This window comes from Oncorhynchus mykiss, chromosome 7 (genome assembly GCF_013265735.2).
Source record: "Oncorhynchus mykiss isolate Arlee chromosome 7, USDA_OmykA_1.1, whole genome shotgun sequence".
Taxonomy (NCBI): Eukaryota; Metazoa; Chordata; class Actinopteri; order Salmoniformes; family Salmonidae; genus Oncorhynchus; species Oncorhynchus mykiss.
In genome coordinates this window covers 23,450,941-23,473,327 of record NC_048571.1, presented here as the reverse complement: position 1 = coordinate 23,473,327, position 22,387 = coordinate 23,450,941, and the positions used below count along the sequence as shown (strand labels likewise).

The 22,387-nt window shown below is 43.3% G+C and overlaps 1 protein-coding gene across 1 annotated transcript in view; it reads left to right on the top strand.

The window, feature by feature from the left end:
* LOC110528816 (low-density lipoprotein receptor-related protein 1B) overlaps nucleotides 1-22,387 on the top strand; it is a 159,807-nt gene that overhangs the window by 79,601 nt on the left and 57,819 nt on the right. Inside the window, exons 56-69 of the mRNA XM_036984417.1 lie at nucleotides 551-636; nucleotides 851-979; nucleotides 3,452-3,633; nucleotides 4,109-4,308; nucleotides 6,043-6,231; nucleotides 6,408-6,556; nucleotides 7,239-7,332; nucleotides 7,565-7,681; nucleotides 7,882-8,001; nucleotides 11,344-11,463; nucleotides 15,094-15,210; nucleotides 15,664-15,906; nucleotides 19,134-19,243; nucleotides 20,040-20,172. Coding sequence (XP_036840312.1) covers nucleotides 551-636; nucleotides 851-979; nucleotides 3,452-3,633; nucleotides 4,109-4,308; nucleotides 6,043-6,231; nucleotides 6,408-6,556; nucleotides 7,239-7,332; nucleotides 7,565-7,681; nucleotides 7,882-8,001; nucleotides 11,344-11,463; nucleotides 15,094-15,210; nucleotides 15,664-15,906; nucleotides 19,134-19,243; nucleotides 20,040-20,172 — 1,989 coding nt within the window. The remainder of the gene's footprint in view (nucleotides 1-550; nucleotides 637-850; nucleotides 980-3,451; nucleotides 3,634-4,108; nucleotides 4,309-6,042; nucleotides 6,232-6,407; nucleotides 6,557-7,238; nucleotides 7,333-7,564; nucleotides 7,682-7,881; nucleotides 8,002-11,343; nucleotides 11,464-15,093; nucleotides 15,211-15,663; nucleotides 15,907-19,133; nucleotides 19,244-20,039; nucleotides 20,173-22,387) is intronic.

Below are 22,387 nucleotides of genomic sequence, written 5' to 3'. Positions count from 1 at the left end.
CAGGACAATGACTCTAAGCATACTGCTAAAGCAACACTTGAGTGGTTTAAGGGGAAACATTTACATGTCTTGGAATGGCCTAGTCAAAGCCCAGACTTCAATCCAATTGAGAATCTGTGTTATGACTTAAAGATTGCTGTAATTTTTGCAGCTGTAATTGCTGCAAAAGGTGGCTCTACAAAGTATTGACTTTGGGGGGGTGAATAGTTATGCATGTTCTGTTTTTTTTGTCTTATTTGTTTTGTTTCACACCCAAAAATATTTTGCATCCTCAAAGTGGTAGGCATGTTGTGTAAATGAAATGATTACAAACCCCCCCAAAAATCTATTTTAATTCCAGGTTGTAAGGCAACAAAATAGGGAAAATGCCAAGTGGAGTGAATATTTTCACAAGCCATTATCTCTGAGAGCATACTGCTACAGTCGCCCCTGCATAGTGATGGTACTGAAGAGTCACACATGTCTATCAGATTATTTCTTTGGACTATATTGTTAGTCGTTGTCGTGTATTGTAATTGCTGTGTGTTTTTTTTTCTTGTATTTTCTTCAGCTGAAGAGCCCTTCCTGATTCTGGCTGACCATCATGACATCAGGAAAATAAGCACTGATGGATCCAATTACACTCCTTTAAAACAGGTAAGACGCACAAAGAGAAGTGTTCCTTTTTTTTGAACTAGCTCAATATTTAAGGATGGAGGAGGTTTCTTATGCACAGAATCTTTTTTATTGATCATCTCACTTGAGTACATGTCTCTCCCCAACCAATTATGCAAAGCAATTGCTCAATATTTAATGAGGTATTTTTTTTGTACCAACAGTACAACGTGTACCTTATGATTGTGTCCCGCAGGGCCTCAGTAACATTATAGCAGTGGACTTTGACTACAGGAAGGAGTTGATTTACTGGATCGACTCGAGCTCTCCTGCCCTAACCCAACGGAGGATAAACAGAATGCGACTGAATGGGAGCGACCTAAAGGTACAGTAGAGTACCGGCTTATACATCAGGTTTGGGGTAAATTGGAATGGAAGTTATTCAATTCAGGAAGTTAACAGATTCCAAATCAAAAATGGAAAAAAAGGGCGTCTCTTTTCAATGACTTCTCAAAAAAAAAACGGAAGAGGAGTGTAACGTCTGCTCCCAACTCACACTCTCAAACACCTAAATCCCCTGAACGCAGCTCACTTTCCAGCCCACTTTCCAGCTCATACTCTCAAACACCTAGATCCCCTGAGCACAGCTCACTTTCCAGATCCCAATCACCTGAATTCTAATAACCTGCATGTCATTATCACACACTATTTAGTTCAGTTCTTTGCAGCCCATCATTGTGAGGTATTGTTTGTTTTGTGACACTCTCTCTATTCGGAGTGCTGTTTTTCCCGTACCGTAATCATCCCGTGTATGATAGTTTTGGCCTGCCTCACTAACGACACCTTTTGCCTATTCCCTTCCTGTACTTTAGCCTATCAGATTTCCTGTTATCTACCTTTTGCCTGATCTCCCGGACGACGTTACTAGCCTTTTCCCTGCCTGTACTGTTGCCCTTTTGGACCCCCTGTGTATGACCTTCTGCCTGCCCCTGGACCCAGCTACCTGCCTCCTCCTGTGGTCCTTTACAATAAACACCTGCTGCGCCCTGTGCTTGAAACCAGCTCTCTGTCTCCCATCGTGTTCATTACAAGGAGAAGCTATATATTTCAAAAGTTGACGCATTTGTAATTTATTCAAATCACTTCCTGAATTGAGTGTCTTCAATTCAAATTGACCCCAACCGTGTTCTACATTAGCCGGAGGAAGGTGTGTGGTGAGATAGTGTTCTTGTGGTAGTGGTTAACGTATGAGCCTGAGGGAAGGATGCACTTTATCCATTTTCTCTCTCGCTCTCACCCCCCCCACCAGGCAAGATTACACTGTTAGAGATGAGATGTTGAGAAGGTCTATGGCTGCTTTATAAATCTAGAATTAAACACCCTGACTGTGCAGCGGTTTAAATGTGACTAAAGGTGACAGTCTTCCCTGGCTGAAGGTTGAGCCGAGGCACATAAAACGATTTATTCTATAGGAGGGATTATGGCCATGTAGCGCCTAATGCGGAATGAGATTTTAATGCATTCCATTGTCAAACAATGTACACTATAGAGTGTGGATAATTCCTTAGACACACAGCTTCTTTGTAAAACTTTGTTTTCGTTACACCTCGGGAAATACTTGATTGCTTTGGGCCTAGACCCCCTTGTTAATAGTTCACAGCATTATGCAGTTGATGGCGTACCTGAGTATTAGTTTATGGTGTTTGGCACAGAACAATGGCTGTTGGTTTAGGTTCAGCTGTATTTTATGATGTGTTGTCGTCATATTTATGACAATATCATCATGCTGTTTTGACGAACAGTTCAACAAGTGTTACTGAACCCTGTCATGATCATGTTATGCACCATAGATACAGTACAGTACGAAATGTGCTTCCTTTGCTACACAGAGGAAGATCTCTGACTCGGTATGTCAATGATCGTATCAGTGTGCATGTGTTCGCGTGTTCGCGTCCTTGAACATGGCTGCTCTCCAATCATGGCTCCCCATTTTAGCTTTCCAAAGGCCAGGGTCAGAGTCTGGATGATGTTAGAGTGCCAACAGAACCTGAGTACCTAAGGGGGCTCCCCTTGGCTCGTTATCGTTAATACGGGGCTAATGACTCATTATAGCTTTACTGTACCCAGGATCACTCCCGTCTGATTCGTAGCTCACTGCTGCCGAAACTCTTCCGAGTCGAGACCGCTTCTGTGGTTATGGGACCAATGTCATCACTAGAATGAAGGCGATATTAGAACTGTTGCAGTGCAGACCCATAGAAGGCTGTTGTGAGTCGTTCGGGCTTTTCACACTATCTTCTTAATTTGCGACAAAATCACTCCAGGGCTAGCTTACCTTCCTTTCACGCAATCAATCGTTAACCCCGGGGTCACTGAATCCAACTGTTTGGGTTAGAATGTGATGGCTCCACAAATCAGGTTACAGTGCTTTTCTGATTCATCTTGAGTTGCTTTAAAGGCCCAGTTCAGTCGGAAACATGATTTCCCTGTGTTCTATATGTACTTCCACACTATGAGGTTGGAATAATACCGTGAAATTGTGAAAATGACGATGTCCTTTTGGGTAAGAGCTGTTTTAAACGGTGACATCACCAGGCCGTCAAGTTGGTTAATAGACCAATAAGAAAGAGATTTCCAAGCTCTCTGCCAATGACAGCCGCTTTTCAGTTTTCCCCTCCCCCCTCCTAGGAAAAATCTTGCTTAAGAAATTGCCCTTTGCGAAGATTACATTTTCTCTTCTTCTTCTTTTTGACAAATTGAATTGAAAACAATCACATTAGTTGTTACTCAAGAAATTATTTGATATTGAGATTTGAAAGAAAATGTCCCTACCTGTTTCCTCTCCTCTGACCCACAGGTAATCCACAGGACGTCCACCCCTAGTGCTCTAGCTGTGGACTGGATCGGTAAGAACCTGTACTGGTGCGACATAAGGAAGAAGAGTCTGGAGGTGTCCAAGGCTAACGGACTCTATCCTGTGGTGCTGGTCAGCACCGGTCTGGACATCCCTACCGACTTGGCTCTGGATGCTGATACTGGGCATGTACAACTCTCCATCTTCTCCATCTGTCTTTACACCGTGCTACTATCTGTCACGGTACCGTCTGGAGAGAATGAATCCAGAACGAGATTTAGCTATGTCTGTCGAGAGAAACCACAGACTGTCAAAAGAAATGCCAGCTAATCAGTTTGTTACTGTGCAAGTGTACCTATGCTGTTTTGTTTCTGAGGCAGCCGACTTTCTGCTCAGGCTCTTGAAGTCTACTCATTTTGATGTTGAGTTTGATATCTTCACGTAAACTACTCCGTAACGAGAAGTAAACACAGTTAGATTTACATCATTTTTGTCATTTAGCAGACACTCTTGTCCAGAGCGACTTACAGTTAGTGCATTAACCTTAAGATGACCAAGTGAGACGACCGCAGTTCACAGTTCACATAGCCCATTTGACCAACGAAGTGGGGAAGTGTAGGCTAAGGTGTCTAGCTGAAAACTGTATCCATTCCTCTGTAGTTATGTGTTCTGGATCGACGGTGGAGAGTATCCCCATATCGGGAGGATAGGTTTGGACGGCAGCGGCCGGACGGTGATCAGCGACACAGACATATTCAGCCCTGCAGCTCTCACCATCGACTACACGGCAAAAAGACTTTACTGGGCTGACTCGCATCAAATTCTCTTCTCAAACATGGACGGTTCAAAACGGCGCATAGGTAAGGGACAGTGAATTGAGTGTTGCCCTTGGTCTGTCTGTCTGTGTGTCTGTGTCTCTGTCTCTCTGTCTCTCTCTGTCTGTGTCTCAACATTTGATGGCTCAATTGTAAATAATACTTTGTGCCGATTTAAGGTCAGTTTGCCATTGACATTGTCATCTATCACCCCCGTGTTTAATTTGCCGTACTGTAATAATTTCGCCACTGTGGCCTATTTATTATCCCCCCTCATTTGCACACACTGTATATAGACTTTTTCTATTGTATTATTGACTGTATGTTTGTTTATCCCACGTGTAACTCTGTGTTTGTGTCGCACTGCTTTGCTTTATCTTGGCCAGGTCGCAGTTGTAAATGAGAACTTGTTCTCAACTGGCCTACCTGGTTAAATACAGATGAAATAAACAAATACTAATAAAATTGAGTGTACTTTTTCAGACTTTAGATAAAAACCTTGACATTACTGTGAAGCGGTTTGTCCGTGATTGATTCAACTCCACAGAAACCGAGCGTGAGCCAAGTCATTAATATGCCTGTTCCATACACTTCAAAGCAAGGTGTTAATTGAAATGAGTCGCTATCTATCTCTGGCATTCAACCTGTGAGAAATGAGAAATGTTTTTCTCACTTTTTTTTGGGGGGGGGAGTTATTCATTCGGTCTAACTAAATTTTTCCCCAGGTACTATTTGGTTCACAAACAAAACATGTTATTAAACAAGGCTTAAAAATCTCTTAAGGATCCGACTCTTTTCATACATTTTAGCCTAAAATGACATACCCAAATCTAAGTGCGTGTAGTTCAGGACCTGAAGCAAGGATATGCATTTTCTTGATACCATTTGAAAGGGAACACTTCGAAGTTTGTGGAAATGTGAAATTAATGTCGGAGAATTCGATCTGATAAACGATAATACAAAGAAAAACGCATGCATTTTATTGTATTTTATTTGTACCATCTTTGAAATGCAAGAGAAAGGCCATAATGTATTCCAGCCCAGGCGCAATTTAGATATTGGCTACTAGATGACAGCAGTGTATGTGCAACATTTTAGACTAATCCAATGAACCATTGCATATCTGTTCAAAATGTGGTATCAAGACTGCCCAAATGGTCCTAATTGGTTTATTAATACATTTTCAAGTTCATAATTGTGCACTCTCCTCAAAGAATAGCATGGTATTATTTCACTGTAATAACTACTGTAAATTGGACAGTGCAGTTAGATTAACAAGAATTTAAGCTTTCTGCCCATATCAGATATGTCTGTCCTGGGAAATGTTCATGTTACTTACAACCTCATGCTAATCACATTAGCCTACGTTAGCTTAACCGTCCCGTGGGGAGGACACCGATCCTGTAGAGGTTAATTAAAGTGAAGTCACGACATTCTCAACGTATTTTTATTGTTAATTTAATATCAGTCTTTCGTCTTCAACAGCCAGTTTGTGATTAGCTGTAGTACTTATAGTCTACTCCGTGCTCTACTAAGCCATGCTGACAGACACAGTCTATTTAGTCACGTCTTTACTTCTCTTTGCCTGCAATAAAACACCACAGAGCCTGGCAGCTTGTCACAGCAATTATTCAGGACGAGCTGTGTGTGTGTGTTCAGCAGATTCCTCCTAAAGCAGTATCAGATGAACGTAATGTAGAAGTGGCATGTTAATCTACTGTGTGTGTGTGATCTGGCTTTATTCCAGACTCTGATTAATCAGTGTGTATTCCATTCCAGTGCCGAGTCAAGACATCCGGGAGGTGACAGGGCTGACTCTGTTTGAGGATGTCATCTATTGGACGGATGAGAAGTCCAAGTCGCTGAACCGGGCCCACAAGACCTCCGGGGCTCAGGGAGCAGAGCTGCTCAGATACTGGAGAGCCATCCACAACATCAAGGTGTACCACCCTCTCCGCCAACCCGACGGTAATTGTCTAGACACTCAGTGTGTGTGTCTGCATGCCTTTGAGCGAGAGAGAGGTGTTTATTTTTTAATTGTAATGAGCAAATGTGCCCTCAGACTAATGATGCTGACAGCAGAGTTGAGGGGAAAGGGCTGTAGCTCTGGATGTTGGGTTTTAGTCTCCCTCTCTCCGCTGCAGTGCCCAAACACCAGTGTCAGGTGACCAACGGAGGCTGCAGCCACCTGTGTCTGCTCTCCCCCGGGGGAGGTTACAGGTGTGCCTGCCCCACCCACTTCTACCTGGCTGCAGAAAACAAGACCTGCCTTTCCAACTGCACAGCCAGCCAGGTCAGTGGCCCTTTTCTCCTACTGCTTACAGAAATATTTAACATTTTAGTCATTCAGCAGACGCTGTTATCCAGAGCCACTTACAGCTAGTGAATCCATCTTAAGGTAGCTAGGTGGGACAACAACATTTCACAGTCAAAGTAAGTAAATATTGCCTGAGGAATAATTAGAGGAGTGCTTATATTTGACATGTTATACACTTGTAACATGTCCAATATGTGTCTCATGGGATTGTGTTTCTTGCATATCCCAACTCCCCCTGAGACGCCCATAGGGAGTGTGGGGTCACGGCCAGTGGCACCCTTGTCCAGCACCCCTGGATCAATTGGGTTAAGTGCCTTGCTCAAGGGCACAGTGTCAGATTTTGTCAGCTTCGGAATTCAAACCAGCGACCATTTGGTTACTGGCCCAACGCTCTAATCACAAAGGCTACTGTACCTGCCACCCAATAAAGCAGCTACCAGCTAAGCCTGTGCTAGTTGGAGGGGGAGTGGGAGAGTGGGGGGGGGATGCTGTGGGATAGATCAAGATACATTTTGATGAGGTGTGTTTTCATATGTTTTTGGAAGATGGGGAGGGTACCAGCAGGGGTTTCATTAAGGTACTTTAGTGTCCCCAAAATCTTCCTGGATGATGATGATGATGATGATGATGATAATGATAATCTTGTTGTGTCTTGTAGTTCCGCTGTGGGACAGATGAGTGCATCCCCTTCTGGTGGAAGTGTGACACGGTGGATGACTGTGGGGACGGGTCGGACGAGCCTCCAGACTGCCGTGAGTCACCAACACACACATACACTTGACAAGGTCCCAGTAAGGGTGGTCACATTTTCTGTACACACCAACTTGCAATTACACAATCAATTCACAGCCCTCTAGTGGAGCAGGACACTAACTGCACAGTACAGTACAGTACATTTTACAACCCTTCTCCCTGGTTTTATTCACTAGCTGTGTTTCTATAAAGTCGGTGCAATGTGTGCGTGTTTCTGTTCTTTCCTCACAGCTGAGTTTAAATGCCAGCCAGGGAGGTTCCAGTGTGGAACTGGTCTCTGTGCTCTGCCTCCGTTTATCTGTGATGGGGAGAACGACTGTGGGGACAACTCTGATGAAGCCAACTGTGGTGAATTTCTTTACATTTCTGGCCATTATTGTAAAAGAGAATGCATACTCGTTACTTACCTGGTTAAATAAAGTAAATCAATAAATTATGACGCTCTCCATCCTATTCTGAATCCGCCCAAAAGTTTCCACAACTATCAAAAACAACGTTGTAGACTACCTAAGGCTAAGGCTAACAACTTTTGTTCATACCTTCTACAGAATCCTACATCTGTCTATCTGGACAGTTCAAATGCAGGAAGCGTCAGAAGTGCATCCCCCTGAACCTGCGCTGTAACGGTCAGGACGACTGTGGAGACGGCGAGGACGAGACGGACTGCCGTAAGAATCAAATCATCCGTAGATGGATGGATCTTAATAGATACGGTCTTAAAGAAGAGGCTGACTATGTGATGAAAGTTTTGACAGCTCTGTACTTTTTGCCGGGGGATTTCAATTTCACTTGGCCATGAAAAATGAGCCTCTGCAAGATTTAGATAATAGAGTATTGAAAAGGCTTTTAGTTGTTGGCACTCTGGTCATTTCTTTAGCGAGAGACAACCCTTTGATGAATGACACAAGGAAAGAAAGGAACAGTAGAGAGAAACTCAGACTCTGAAACAGAGCGACTCTGTGACTTCCTCTCTGATCTTCAACTCTTGGTCAATGATTCACCCTGTTAACAATTCTCTTTGGATTATAGAAAGCCCCCAGCCTTCTATGTTCATGCCGCCATACCTGGTTAATTCCCTTCGTAGACACAAGGAAGGTCCATTATTAATAAAAGCCACGTGTCCTTGTTATAATACGAAAAGGAGGTGTTTTTCCTTTCAGTTGACCTAGTTTGACCTCGCTGTGGATTTTGATTGGAGTTTCATCCCCTGCTTGTTATCCCTCTGACATTTTAAAGTTCTGAACTTCTGGGTGCTTCTTTCGCTTGTCTGAAATGTACAGCACCGGGTAAAGGTTATGAGACAATTCCTCATGTCTGTGAGAGACAGAGAGAAGGGTCTTAGTAAGTACCTGTAGTCACACCTGTCTGGTTGTCATCGCGAATCAAAGTGACAGCTCTAAGACACACTGGAGCACAGTCTCAAGACACACACACACACATACATGCACGCCATCCATGAACGCCTTATTAGATCACAGTGGTGGGTTAACGACTCGTCTCAGAGCTCCAGCCCTAGAAGCAGTCTGATCCCCCTCTCTTCACCTCCTGAGTCTCTGGCTGCAGTCACATTCAACCCCGGCCTGGCTCAGTGGTAGAGCCGTGTTGCCCCGAGGCCACTGGGAACAGAGAAGAAGACAATTGCACCAGCAGGGGGTTGAACCACGCTGGTAGGCTGGGTGAGGGTGAGGGAGGGTGTGAGGGGAAGGATGGGGAGGGGCTGGAGGAATATACAGCACCAAGTGAAGTGTTTCTCTGTAGGCTCTATTTTAACAAACCTAACACAATGTAAATCTATGGCTGGCGGTCAGAGCTATAGGTTTGGGGGGGGGGGTGTCAGAAATATTTGTTGCTATTTTCACAACCAGATTTATGGGTGCAGTAGCTGGCGGTGGCGTGGAAGGGCTGGGTTTGCCTAAAATAAACAAGTTGAAGATGTATCACGACTTGACCTCTCAATGGCCAATCAGAACATGCTCCATGGCTACATATGTGGTTGCTTCAAGTTGTCGAGAGCTTGGGACTATAAAGTTATATCTGCAAAAATATGATTCTGAGATGATTGGCATTAGAATTCCGAACCCTCATTGGTTTGAATGGTGTCAACAATTTGTATCTTGTATTCTTTTTAACTTAACAACATGAATTAGGATATTTATAGTACTATATAGGTTGAGAACATTGAACAGAACAAGGCCACATGAATAACAAAATGTTGACAAAAATGCAGATCGAACGTTATGGTCCCAAGTTGTGTATTTATGGTATTTTATGTATTGCGTGGTAATCAACTCCTAGTTGAATGTTTGTCCAGTATAGCCTAGTTTGTTAAATAGCCTACAGAAACAAAATAACAAAAAGTAGGCCCATCCCATACTCGAAATATGTTGAACGTGTTTTTGAACAGTAATTGCATGGCATCGATATGGAAATATATTGTTAACATAGCATTTGCACTGATATAGGCCTACTGTAAAAATGCATTAGCCAGGGACATGCCAAACGTTGTCAATAAGCAATATTACATTCACTAATTGATAAGACCTACAAAGAGAGCGAGTACTTCTAATCAAATTCTCCTAAAACGAAACAACAACTGGTTTTAAACAGGCTATATGTCTGAATACAGTTACAGGCACCACAATTGCTCCCCGTTAGCGTATACTGTGATATTAGGCAACAAGTAGACTACGGAGGGTTTGATGCACATCCAAACTTTTCACAGGAGCTGGATAAAGATTCAATATAAAGAGAAAAGGGGGGAATATCCACTCACCGTTACTGCTTCCAGATATACTATCTATAGCTCTAGCCTACCATTGCCGTTGATTTGGCCATAGTGACTTAGCCAAGTGAAAGGTAACAAAACAGGCAAATATAGCCTCAAAGCAGATTCAGCACCAATCCCCGCGGTTTCCCGTGGTTTGAAAGTTCCAACCGAGGAAAGTGGAAGATACATTTTTGGGGGGGGCAATATGAATAATGTTTTTTTGATAACTTGTTCCTAAACAGGCTCCCTACGTTCGCGGACACCTTTCACGCAATGGGCATAGCACATAATGAGTCCAAATGTTTCACAGAAGCTGGACAAAAATAATGTCCGAGATAAATTTAAAAAAAGGAATGTCTGAGTGTTCTGATATTCAATAAAGCCCTGGTGATGTACTTAAGGCTACTGTGTGCGCATCCTCTGGCAAGATCAATGTCATTACCAATTGCTTTGCCGCTAAAACAAGCTTTTTGTCGGCCTTAAATATCCCTAGTTGCACTCACTGAAATTGGGATATTGGCGCACGTTCTTAAGGACACACCTCAAATATTTCCACCCCTCCCACCTCAGTGCAAGCCAGCTGACATTACACAGGACCCCGGGCGTTAGGGCTTGGAAAATGCCAGTGCGCCCGTTTTTCCATGGCAAAATTATGCGCGCGTGTGAGCGACAGAGCGAGACAGAGAGGATATTTCAGGAGCTGAGTCTCACCCAGGGTGCAGATTAGGACAAACAGAAGGAGGTTTAGCCTGCGTCTGAGGGCTGAGGGGATGTCTTTCTGAGACAGAGGGAGGTTTAACCAGGGCTAATCACGCTGGGAGGGCTGAGGGTTTAGAGATGCAGCTGGAGCTCTAACCACCTCCATCCCCCCCTCCTGCTGGGAAAGAGGAAGCTGTGCTCTGGGTGTCAGGGTACTGTGGCAGGAAGGAGTGTGGAGGAAAAATGAATCTGATTTACTCATAATTGTACTTTCTCTATTGCGCCACACCATAGATTTGGGTGAATTTGATGCAACTACAGTGCATGTGTATTTCTATTGTTTTGGTCATTTTTGATCATTTTGGTACCTTCAGTTGCGTTAGCCGAGGAAGTTTTGCCATTTTTTATATAGACTGGTTAACTGGTCATTTTTTTGTATAGCGCGTGGCGCCGTCTCTCTTCATCTTTATTCTTCAGAGTTGATGTACCTGTTTTAACTCCCTGTCTCTTCTCTCTCTGCTGTGCCATCGGTCTCCATCCCCAGCTGAGAGCACCTGTTCTGCCAACCAGTTCCAGTGTAAGAGCTCCATGCACTGTATCTCAGCCCTGTGGGTGTGTGACGAGGACCCGGACTGTGCCGATGGATCGGACGAGGCCAACTGTGGTGCGTTCTACTGTTCTACTTCGATTGTACTGCAGTGCCTTTCAGAAAGCGTTCACACACCCCTTGACCTTTTTTGTCTCACGTTTTGTTGTGTTACAGCCTGAATTTAAGATGGTTTAAGTGGAGATTTTTGTGCAACTGGCCTACACACAATACCCCATAATGTCAAAGTGGAATTATGTTTTTTGAAATGTTTACAAATTAATTAAAAAAAAGGAAAAACTTGAGTTAAGTATTCAAACCCCTTTGTTATGGCAAGCCTAAATAAGTTCAGGGGTAAAGAGTTTCTTAGCATGTCACATAAGTTGCATGGACTCACTCTGTGCAATAATAGTGTTTAACATTATATTTTTATGACTACCTCATCTCTGTACCCCACACATACAATTATCTGTAATGGTCCCTCAGTCGAGTAGTGAATTTCAAACACAGATTCAACAACAAAGACCAGGGAGGTTTTCCAATAGCTCACAAAGAAGGGCACCTATGGGCAAAGTAAATAAAACAAGCGGATATTGAATATCCCTTTTAGCATGGTGAAGTTATTAATTACACTTTGGATGTATCAATACAACCAGTCACTACATAGATATAGGCATCCCTCCTAACTCAGTTGCTGGAGAGGAAGGAAACCGCTCAGGAATTTTACCATGAGGCCAATGGTTATGGACTTTAAAAGAGTTACAGAATTTAATGGCTGTGATAGGAGAAAACTAAGGATGGATCAACAACACTCATTTAAATGGCAAAGTGAATAGATGGAAGATTTTCCAAAACATGCATATTTTTTGCAATTAGACAGTTAAGTAATACCTCATACAATGTGGCAAAGAAATTAACTGCATGTGCTGAATACAAAGCTTTATGTTTGAGGCAAATCTGGAGCAGGTTGAGAGCTTCAAGTTCCTTGGTGTCCACATCACCAACAAACTAACATGTTCCAAGCATGCCAAGACAGTCGGGCACGACAAAACATATTCCCCCTCGGGAGACTGAAAAGATTTGGCATGGGTCCTCAGATCCTCAAAAGGTAGCTGCACCACCGAGAGCATCCTGACTGGTTTCCTCGCCTAGTATGGCAACTGCTCGGCCTCCGACCGCAAGGCACTACAGAGGGTAGTGCGAACGGCCCAGTACATCACTGGGGCCAAGCTTCCTGCCACCCAGGACCTCTATACCAGGCGGTGTGAAAATTGCCCTAAAAATTGTCAAAGACTCCAGCCACCCTAGTCATAGACAGTTCTCTCTGCTACCACACGGCAAGCGTTACCGGAGCGCCAAGTCTAGGTCCAATAGGCTTCTAAACAGCTTCCAAGCCATAAGACTCCTGAACACCTAATCAAATGGCTACCCAGACTATTTGCATTACCTCCCTCCCCCCCTCTTTTACACCGCTGCTACTCTCTGTTGTTATCATCGATGCATGGTCACTTTAAAAACTCTACCTTCATGTACATATTACCTCAACTAACCGGTGCCCCCGCTCATTGACTCTGTACCGGTACCCCCCTGTATATAGTCTTGCTATTGTTATTTTACTGCTGCTCTTTAATTACTTGTTACTTTTATTTCATATTCTTATCCATATTTTTTTTTAACTGCATTGTTGGTTAGGGGCTCATAAGTAAGCATTTCACTGTAAGGTCTACTACACCTGTTGTATTTGGCGCATGTGACTAATAAAATTGGATTTGAAATCCAACACAACACGTCACTGAGTACCACTCTTTATATTTTCAATCATGGTGGTGACTGCATCATGTTATGGGTATGCTCATCTGCAAGGACTATGGAGTGTTTTAGGATAAAAATAAACAGAATAGAGCTAAGCACAGGCAAAATCCTAGAGGGAAACCTGGTTCAGGTTGCTTTCCAACAGACACTGGGAGACAAATTCACCTTTCAGTAGGACAACAACCTAAAACACAAGGCCAGATATACACTGGAGTTGCTTACCAAGACAACGTTGAATATTCCTGAGTGGCATAGTTACAGTTTTGACTTAAAATGGCTTGAAAAAGTATGGCAAGACATGAAAAAAATGGCAAATTGACAGAGCTTAAAGTAAAAAAATAAATAATCTAATATTGTACAATCCAAGTGTGCAATACTTACCCAGAAATACTCACAGCTGTTATCACTGCCAATGTTGATTCTAACAAAATGTGGAGTAAGTCAACGGGTATGAATGCTTTCTGAAGGCAATGTATGTTATATTATATTCTAGTCTACACTCTTAGAAAAAAGGGTTCCAAAAGTGTCCTTCGGTTGTCCCCATAAGATAACCCTTTTTGGTTCAAGGTAGGAAACCCTGTTGGTTTCCATGTAGAATCACCAAAAGGGTTCTACCTGAAACCAAAATGGTTTCTTCAAAGGGTTCTCCAATGGGGACAGCCGAAGAACCCTTTTAGGTTCTAGATAGCAACTTTTTTTTCTAAGAGTGTAGTCTAGTCTATTGTAGCAGTGTTTGATGGAATGGCCTCCTCTAAAGGGACATTTGTATCTCGACTTTGTGTCTCGTTATGCTATATGCAATCTTTGAGCAGCTAAACCCAAACGTGTACACTTAAATTGAATGTGATAGATAACGTTATGCAGACATCAAATGCCATTTTTTTTTTTTACTGATGACCACCTCATAAATGCTGACTGGTCTTTGATATGCTCATAAAGCACTTGTTAATATGGCCAGCTCCAGAGATTAGCTGGAGGAGGTTAAGTCATTTTACTGTCTCTTCCTCTCATCAAATGGACTGCTAGGGATTGACCTTGGCATTTCCACTGCTGCCTGTGCGTTTAATGGTGACATTTAGGGGGATTGAGGGGATGACAGTAAGGTCTCTCTATGATTTGAGTCGTTCTCTCTGGTTTTCAGTCAGTGTTCCATTTTTTTTCTTATTTTTTCTCTCTCTATGGGTCATGTTTAAAGGTTTCTTCTCATCCAACCTGGCAGATATTAAGCGTGAGAGGAGACATACACACTTTGTGAACATGATGTATACACCTACTGGCTTTGACTTACCTTCACTGACGAGAAGCAAACATCATACGAGTTCTGGAATTCTGCCCAGCATCTTATTTGTCTTTCTTAATTCTTAAATCTTTCAGGCACGGGAAGGAATGCATTTAGTGTTCAACTGTCGCGGTGTGCTCAGGTCGAATTTGGATTCTGTTAATGTCATACTAAGTCTGGGAATTAGCTCTCGAGCATGGTACCGTGTGGTTGTCAATTAATAATGCATTATGTATTTATCTATTCTCCCAATAGTTGGATTAAAAGTCTGACAGGGAGATGAGAGGAAATCACATTGCATTGATTTTACAGTGTCGGGACGACATGTACAGACGGATTACTAGGTTGTTATTTTAGAAAGAAGACAGGAAAGTTACTGTTCTCCTAGTCGTTCTTCTTGACAGTAGCAGACGTTTGTGTATACAGTATCTAAAGTAATGTTTCACCCGTTATTGGCCATCGTCTTGTCGTCTTCCTTAGCGAAAGCTCAAGGGACTGGCGATCACGGTCTCGGCACACCTGGCGCTGTGTGCGAAACATCAACGCGGCTCCCGTGTCACACACTTTGCTTGTGCTGCACCCTTTATGAACTGTCTTTGTTGTTTCTGTGTGCCTAGATGAGAAGACATGCGGTCCTCATGAGTTCCGGTGCCACAACAACAACTGTGTCCCGGAACACTGGAGGTGTGATGGACAGAGTGACTGCGGCGACAACACAGACGAACAGAACTGCAGTAAGTCCCTCGCCTTGGTCTCTTGTGTAGGCTGGAAGGAATGGACTTGGAACGTGAACTTTTGTATACTACTATATGACTCGCGTACTCCCTGACACTATAACCAGAGCCTTGTGTTTTTGGGGAAATCATGTGACGTAGCAAAATTGTTATCCTGTATTTTAAAGCCTTCTCCAGAAATGACAACTGCACCAAAAAATGAAAGGGGTTGTCTGAGTATGAGGCTGGATCCTCTGACATGAAAAAGAAAAGGGGAACGCTCAATGAAAACGCTCCAAAAGGTTCAAATCCACGTCGTGTGACATGACTCCGCAAAACAACGTGGCCTAGTATAACTGCCACCTAGTGTAACTACCACCATGCTTGGCATGATGAGGAATGTCCTGGGGGAACAGGCCTCAGTGTCATGCGCCTAAAATCACTGTCGTTCCTTATTCCCCTTACACCTCTCAGAGCCAGCCACCTGCCCCTCCAGGGACTTTGTGTGTGACAACGGAGAGTGCATCTCGGCTCGTTTCCGTTGTGACGGTGACACGGACTGTGCCGATAGCTCTGATGAAAAAGGCTGTGAGACGCGCTCGTGCCCCGCGGACCAGTTCCAGTGTCTCAATCACCTCTGCATCTCCAACAAGTGGCTCTGTGACGGCCGGGAGGACTGTAAGATGGGGGAGGACGAGAGGAACTGCCAAGGACCTGGTATGAGCTCAGAGACACACACGCACGGACACACACACATGTACACATGCGCACACACACACACTTGATTTACTTACTGTATAGCTGTTGGATGGCTGCGGGTGAAAGTGGGGACTTGCTTTCACTGTCTTACTCAAAGCCTACAACCATGTTAATACCGCCCTCTGTTGGAATGCATGCTTGTGTGCGTCACACACCTTGTGATTGGGGGAGTGTGTGTTCGTTTGTGTTTGTTGGTGTTCGGCAACGGCTGCCGTTTTACGAGGTCACCAGTAAGCGTAGATACAGTTGGCTTTACTGTCTCACATTGAAAGCTAGAAAATAACCTTTAACACCTTCAGAAACAGAGTTATTCCCGCACGTGAACCAATTCTCAGTTGACAGTAGTTACAGATTTCACTCCACTGTAGTATGTCCTGACATTCACCTTTTATTTTAAGATTCGGAATCCCTTTGTGCTTCATTGCATGATTTGAATGCCTGCCAAACTTGAAGTCTTGTGGAGAAGTTAATGCAAGGCCAGAGTAGCTTCAAGGCACTTCAAATCTCGAGCAGATGGTTCAATATCAGCAAGCTGGCCTTCTCTCCTGTCTGATAACTACAGGTGTGAAATTAAAATGAGCTGTATGTCTCTCCCACCGAGATGTCTCCCTCTATCTCTGTCGCTGTCTCTCTCTCTTTCTCTCTCTTTCTCTCTCTCTGTCTCTCTCTCTGTCTCTCTCTCTGTCTCTCTCTCTGTCTCTCTCTCTGTCTCTCTCTCTGTCTCTCTCTCTGTCTCTCTCTCTGTCTCTCTCTCTCTGTCTCTCTCTCTCTGTCTCTCTCTCTCTGTCTCTCTCTCTCTGTCTCTCTCTCTCTGTCTCTCTCTCTGTGTCTGTCTGTCTGTCTGTCTGTCTGTCTGTATGTCTGTATGTCTGTCTGTCTGTCTGTCTGTCTGTCTGTCTGTCTGTCTGTCTGTCTGTCTGTCTGTCTGTCTGTCTGTCTGTCTGTCTGTCTGTCTGTCTGTCTGTCTGTCTGTCTGTCTGTCTGTCTGTCTGTCTGTCTGTCTGTCTGTCTGTCTGTCTGTCTGTCTGTCTGTCTGTCAATTCATTTTGCTTTATTAGCCTGACGTAACAATGTACTGTACATATAGCTTACTTTGGAGATTTACAATATTAACATCATTTAGATAATAATAATCATAATTGTCAATGGGACAACAGTAACAACAATAATCAAGGGTCAAAATAACCATACAGTGGACAATAACAATAAGCATACAGTAGAGGACATGTGCAGGTTGATTGGTCTGTCAGACACTGTACCTCATCATATGGCAGGCAGCAATGTAGTGTGCTGCCAACCCACAGCTCTCGGCGTCCTCCCCCAACAGGAAGGGTAGCTTATTCTCATAAGAGAGGTCTTTGAAACTTTGAATAAGGGTTTCGAATTTGGGGAACTGACACTCTACATTTTTTATGTTTTGACATTTTGTCAGGAAATGCAGCTCGGTCTCAGGTTCTGCTGTGGTGCAGTGGTTGCACAGCCTTTACTCTTCAGGGAGCCATGTTTTCCTGTCTACCCTTCTCAATGGCAAGACTGTGCTCACTGAGCCTGTACTTTGTCAAGGTGTTTTGAAGATTTTGATCAGTAACCATGGTCAAATAGTTTGCCACGGTGTACTGTCGATTTAGGGCCAGATAGTACTGCATTTTGCTTTGTGCTTGTGTTTCCCTGTAAGTAATGTAGTTTTGTTTTGACTGTGTTGTAATTTGGTTTATTCTGATTGATTGGATGTTCTGGTCCTGAGGCTTCAGTGTGTTGGTAGAACAGGTTTGTAAACTCAGCCCCAGGACCAGCTGGAAAAGGGGACTCTTTTCTTTGCTCAGCTCTTGGTATTGTAGGGCTTGGTAATGATATGAGAGGGGGTCACTGTATTTTAGATGTTTCCAAAACTTAATTGCTCTTTTTTGGGTTTTTATTATTAGTCGATATTGGCCTAATTCTGCCCTGCATGCATTGTTTAGTTTTGGAGGAGAATCTTACAGAGCTCTCCATCTAGGGTTTCAATTTGTTTTTTGTCCCATTGGGTGAAACCTTGTTTTGCATGTTGACCCCACACCTCGCTGCCATAAAGTGAAATTGGTTCAATGACACATTCAATACGTTATAGACAAATTTGAATAGGTATTTCAAATTTAATTAGTTTTTTAATGGCGTGGAATGCCCTGCGTGCTTTCTCTCTCGGTTCATTCACTGACTCATTAAGGTGTCCAGTTTAGCTTATTTTTTTATCTAAGTAATTGTAGTGTGTGCAGTACTCTATATATTTTGTACCAATTGAGAAGTTTGGTCGAATTCCCTGAGATCTGGGAATTGGTCTGTCTTTCTCTGACTCTTCTCTCCCTGTCTATTATCTCTCTCTGTCTCTCTCTCTCTGTGTCTCTCTCTCTCTCTCTCTCGCTGTGTCTGTCTGTCTGTCTCTCTCCCTCGTTCAATTCAGTTGCTTTATTGGCATGATTTAACAATGTACATATTGCCAAAGCGTACTTTGGAAATGGAACGATTCATTAGCAACATCATCAAGATGGTCACAAACAGGAACATCGAGGGTGTAGTTGATGATAAATAACACAAAGGCGTGCAGGTTTGTTGGTCTCTCTCTCTCTCCCTCTCTCCCTCTCCCTCTCTCTCTCTCCCTCTCTCTCTCTCTCTCTCCCTCTCTCATAATAACTTGTTTTTAATATTTTAGCTGAGTACTTTCTTTATATATTCACATGGAGAGTACCTGTGGACAGCTGTGGCTGCACTTGCACTGTAAATCCCTCCAATTGGAAGGGCCACACCGTGACATGCATGAAAAAGCTTTTCACCCCTCTCTCCCAGAGTCCAAATGGGAGTGAGACTGAATTGCTCTGATGGGTCCAAAGTGCTCCAAAACACGCTCGGAATAGCACTCAGAATGGACCCTCTGAAGCAGCTCTGTTTCTGGATCTGCAGCCATTGTGTTGCACTTGTATACCAGGTGGTGTCGTGGCCAGTCGAGAAGTATTTTCAGCCCCCGGTTTAATGGGGATTGTCTATGTCGTCAGCTCCTTTTTGTCTAGAGTGGTCCTGCGTGGATCAGTCGGTAAGAGCGTGGCGCTAGCAACGTCAAGGTTGTGGGTTCAATAACTACACATCATACAAATGTGTGCACTCACTGTCCTGTCAAGTCATTTGGAATAAAAGTGCTATGTTATCTGTTTCAGCGGTCCTTCCGTCCTGCGCCCTGAGTGAGTATGAGTGTGTCGGGGGAGGCTGTGTGTCGGCCCGCCTGAGGTGTGACGGCCAGCGAGACTGCCCCGATGGATCTGATGAGGTGAGTGCTCTCTGATGAAGCCCTGATTGCAGTCCCTGATTGCACTAGCCGCTGAGCCTCATCATCTGTGCGATGATCCAGGATACCTTTCATGTCTGTTGTCCGTTAATGTATGGCATTTGTTCATAAGGTCATCGACGTGAAAATGTGTCCTAATTTATCTTGGCCCATATTTTCAAAGGAAATCCCCCTGAAATGTTGTTGTATGATTGCCAGCACGACTCATCTGTGTAAAATGTAAAGATTGCTCTTGGCAATCAATATCCTTATCTCTCAAGTTACCTGGATACAAGTAGTGTGGTAATGCTTGCCTGTTCCCTCCAAACATCAGGGTCCCGTAGGATCTCGGTGTAATTAAAACTATGCTTAGTTCAGAGTCACCTCCGTACAGTGGAAGCTTACCTCTCCTTTAATAAGGTCTTTCTCCACAGCCAACAGAGTCCCCTGGAGAGAGCGACGTCATCCTAGACTCGTGCATTATATATTAAAGCAATCTCACCAAAGGCCAAGTATTTCGCGCCAGGGGGCATGTTGATTAATTCAACCTATAACTCACAGTTTATAACACATCCCCCTCTGTCATGTTTTGTAAAAAAAATATATAATTCTCATTTCATCTGAAAATGACAATGGACAAAATCTTCTTCTCCTGTTTCTTCTTCTGCCTCGCGTACATCATAATGTAATGTTAAAACTTGGACAAGCCACTTTGAGACCTGGCAGTGGCTTGGTAGAGGACAGGGGTGTATGTGTTTGTTGTTATTGAGGTGTGTGTGTGTGTGTGTTGTGCCGACAGGTAGACTGTGTGAGGGAGTGCAGGGAGGATGAGTTCCTGTGTCTGAACAGAGCTCACTGCATCCCCAGCCGCTGGCATTGTGATGCCCTGCCTGACTGTGTGGATCACAGTGATGAGCATAACTGTGTCCAGGGTGAGCCTAGAACACACACACACACACACACACACACACACACACACACACACACACACACACACACACACACAATGTTCTTTACAAAATGTGTGTTGTATTATTCACTCAGTCAGTATTATGTAAGAAAAAATATGTGTCCATTGCTGTCTCTCTTCAGTCAGGGTGCTCTCTGAAATTGTGAGGACATGTTGATGGGTACAGTGGTGGGAAAAGTACCCAATTGTCATACAGTACGGTACTTGAGTAAAAGTAAAGATACCGTAATAGAAAATGACTCGAGTAAAAGTGAGTCACCCAATAAAATGTTAATTGAGTAAAATTTGGTTTTAAATATACTTAAGTATCAAAATAAATGTAATTTGCTCAAATATACGTAAGTATCAAAAGTAAAAGTATAAATAATTTCAGATACTTTATATTAAGCAAACCAGAGAGCACTCATTTCTTTTTCTTTTTTTTTTAATGTACGGATAGCCAGGGGCACACTCCAACACTCAGACATCATTTACCAGCAAAGCACGTGTGTTTAGTGGATCTGCCAGTTCAGAGGTAATAGGGATGACCAGGGATGTTTTTTCTTTTCTTTTCTTTTCTTGATAAGTGCATGAATTTTCCATTTTCCTGTTCTGCTAAGCATTCAACATTAGTACTTTTGGGTGTCAGAGAAAATGTATGGTGTAAAAAGTACATTATTTTCTTTACGAATGTAGTGGAGTAAAAGTACATGATGTCTAAAATATAAAAAGTGAAGTACAGATACCCCCAAAAACGACTTAAGAAAAAATCATTTAAAGTACTACTTAAGTACTTTGCACCACTGGATGGGAGAGGCGAGTAGAAAGTGGGTTGCAGTATTAATCAATATAAAGAGAAACAGCTGTTCCCTCATCTCCTCAGAAAAGCATGCACGTTCAACCTGTTGCGGCTTCAAGTCACATAACATCATTTCATGACTTGAGACTCGACTTGATAGAAAATAACTCGAGACTTGACTTCGACTTGGAGCCTCAAGACTCGGGACTTGACTTTGACGAGAGACTGATGACTAAATTATCTGGCCAGGTTTGTCGGTCATTTCGAGGCAGTCTCAGTGCAATATTTTCCACACAGTCACAGTAGTCGCTGCATTGCACTTGCAAAATGAACGTGTAGCAGATTGGCTAGTGTAACACACACACTGCACACTGATTGGACCAGCAAACGGTCAATCAAGACAGGTTGGGTGAGCTAGTGAACAGATATATACAGTTCCAGTCAAAAGTTTGGACACACCTACTCATTCAAGGTTTCTCTTTATTTTTTGCTATTTTGTACATTGTAGAATAGTAGTGAAGACATCGACACTATCAAATAACACACATGGAATCATGCAGTTACAAAAAAGTGTTAAACAAATCAAAATATATTTTATATTGGAGATTCTTCAAAGTAAGCCTCCCTTTGCCTTGATGGCAGCTCGGCACACTCTTGGCAACCGGCTTCATAAGGTAGTCACCTGGAATGCATTTCAATGAACAGTTGTGCCTTGTTAAAAGGTCATTTTTGGAAGTGCTATGAATGAACTGGCTGTCATGAGGACCGCCACAGGAAAGGAAGACCCAGAGGTACCTCTGCTGCAGAGGATAAATTAATTAGAGTTAACTGCACCTCAGATTGCAGCCCAAATAAATGCTTCACAGAGTTCAAGTAACAGACACATCTCAACATCAGCTGTTCAGAGGAGACTACGTGAATCAGGCCTTCATGGTCAAATTGCTGCAAAGAAACCACTACTGAAGGACACCAATAATAAGAAGAGACTTGCTTGGGCCAAGAAACATGAGCAATGGACATTAGACCGGTGGAAATCTGTCCTTTGGTCTGATGAGTCCAAATTTGAGATTTTTGGTTCCAACCACTGTGTCTTTGTGAGACGCAGAGTAGAATGATCTCCACATGTGTGGTTCCCACTGTGATGCATGGAGGAGGTGGTGTGATGCTGTGAGTGTGCTTTGCTGGTGACACTGTCTGTGATTTATTTAGAATTCAAGGCACACTTAACCAGCATGGCTACCACAGCATTCTGCAGCAATACGCCATCCCATCTGGTTTGCGCTTAGTGGGAATATCATTTGTTTTTCAACAGGACAATGACCCAAAAAACACCTCCAGGCTATGTAAGGGCTATTTGACCAAGAAGGAGGGTGATGGAGTGCTGCATCAGAAGACCTGG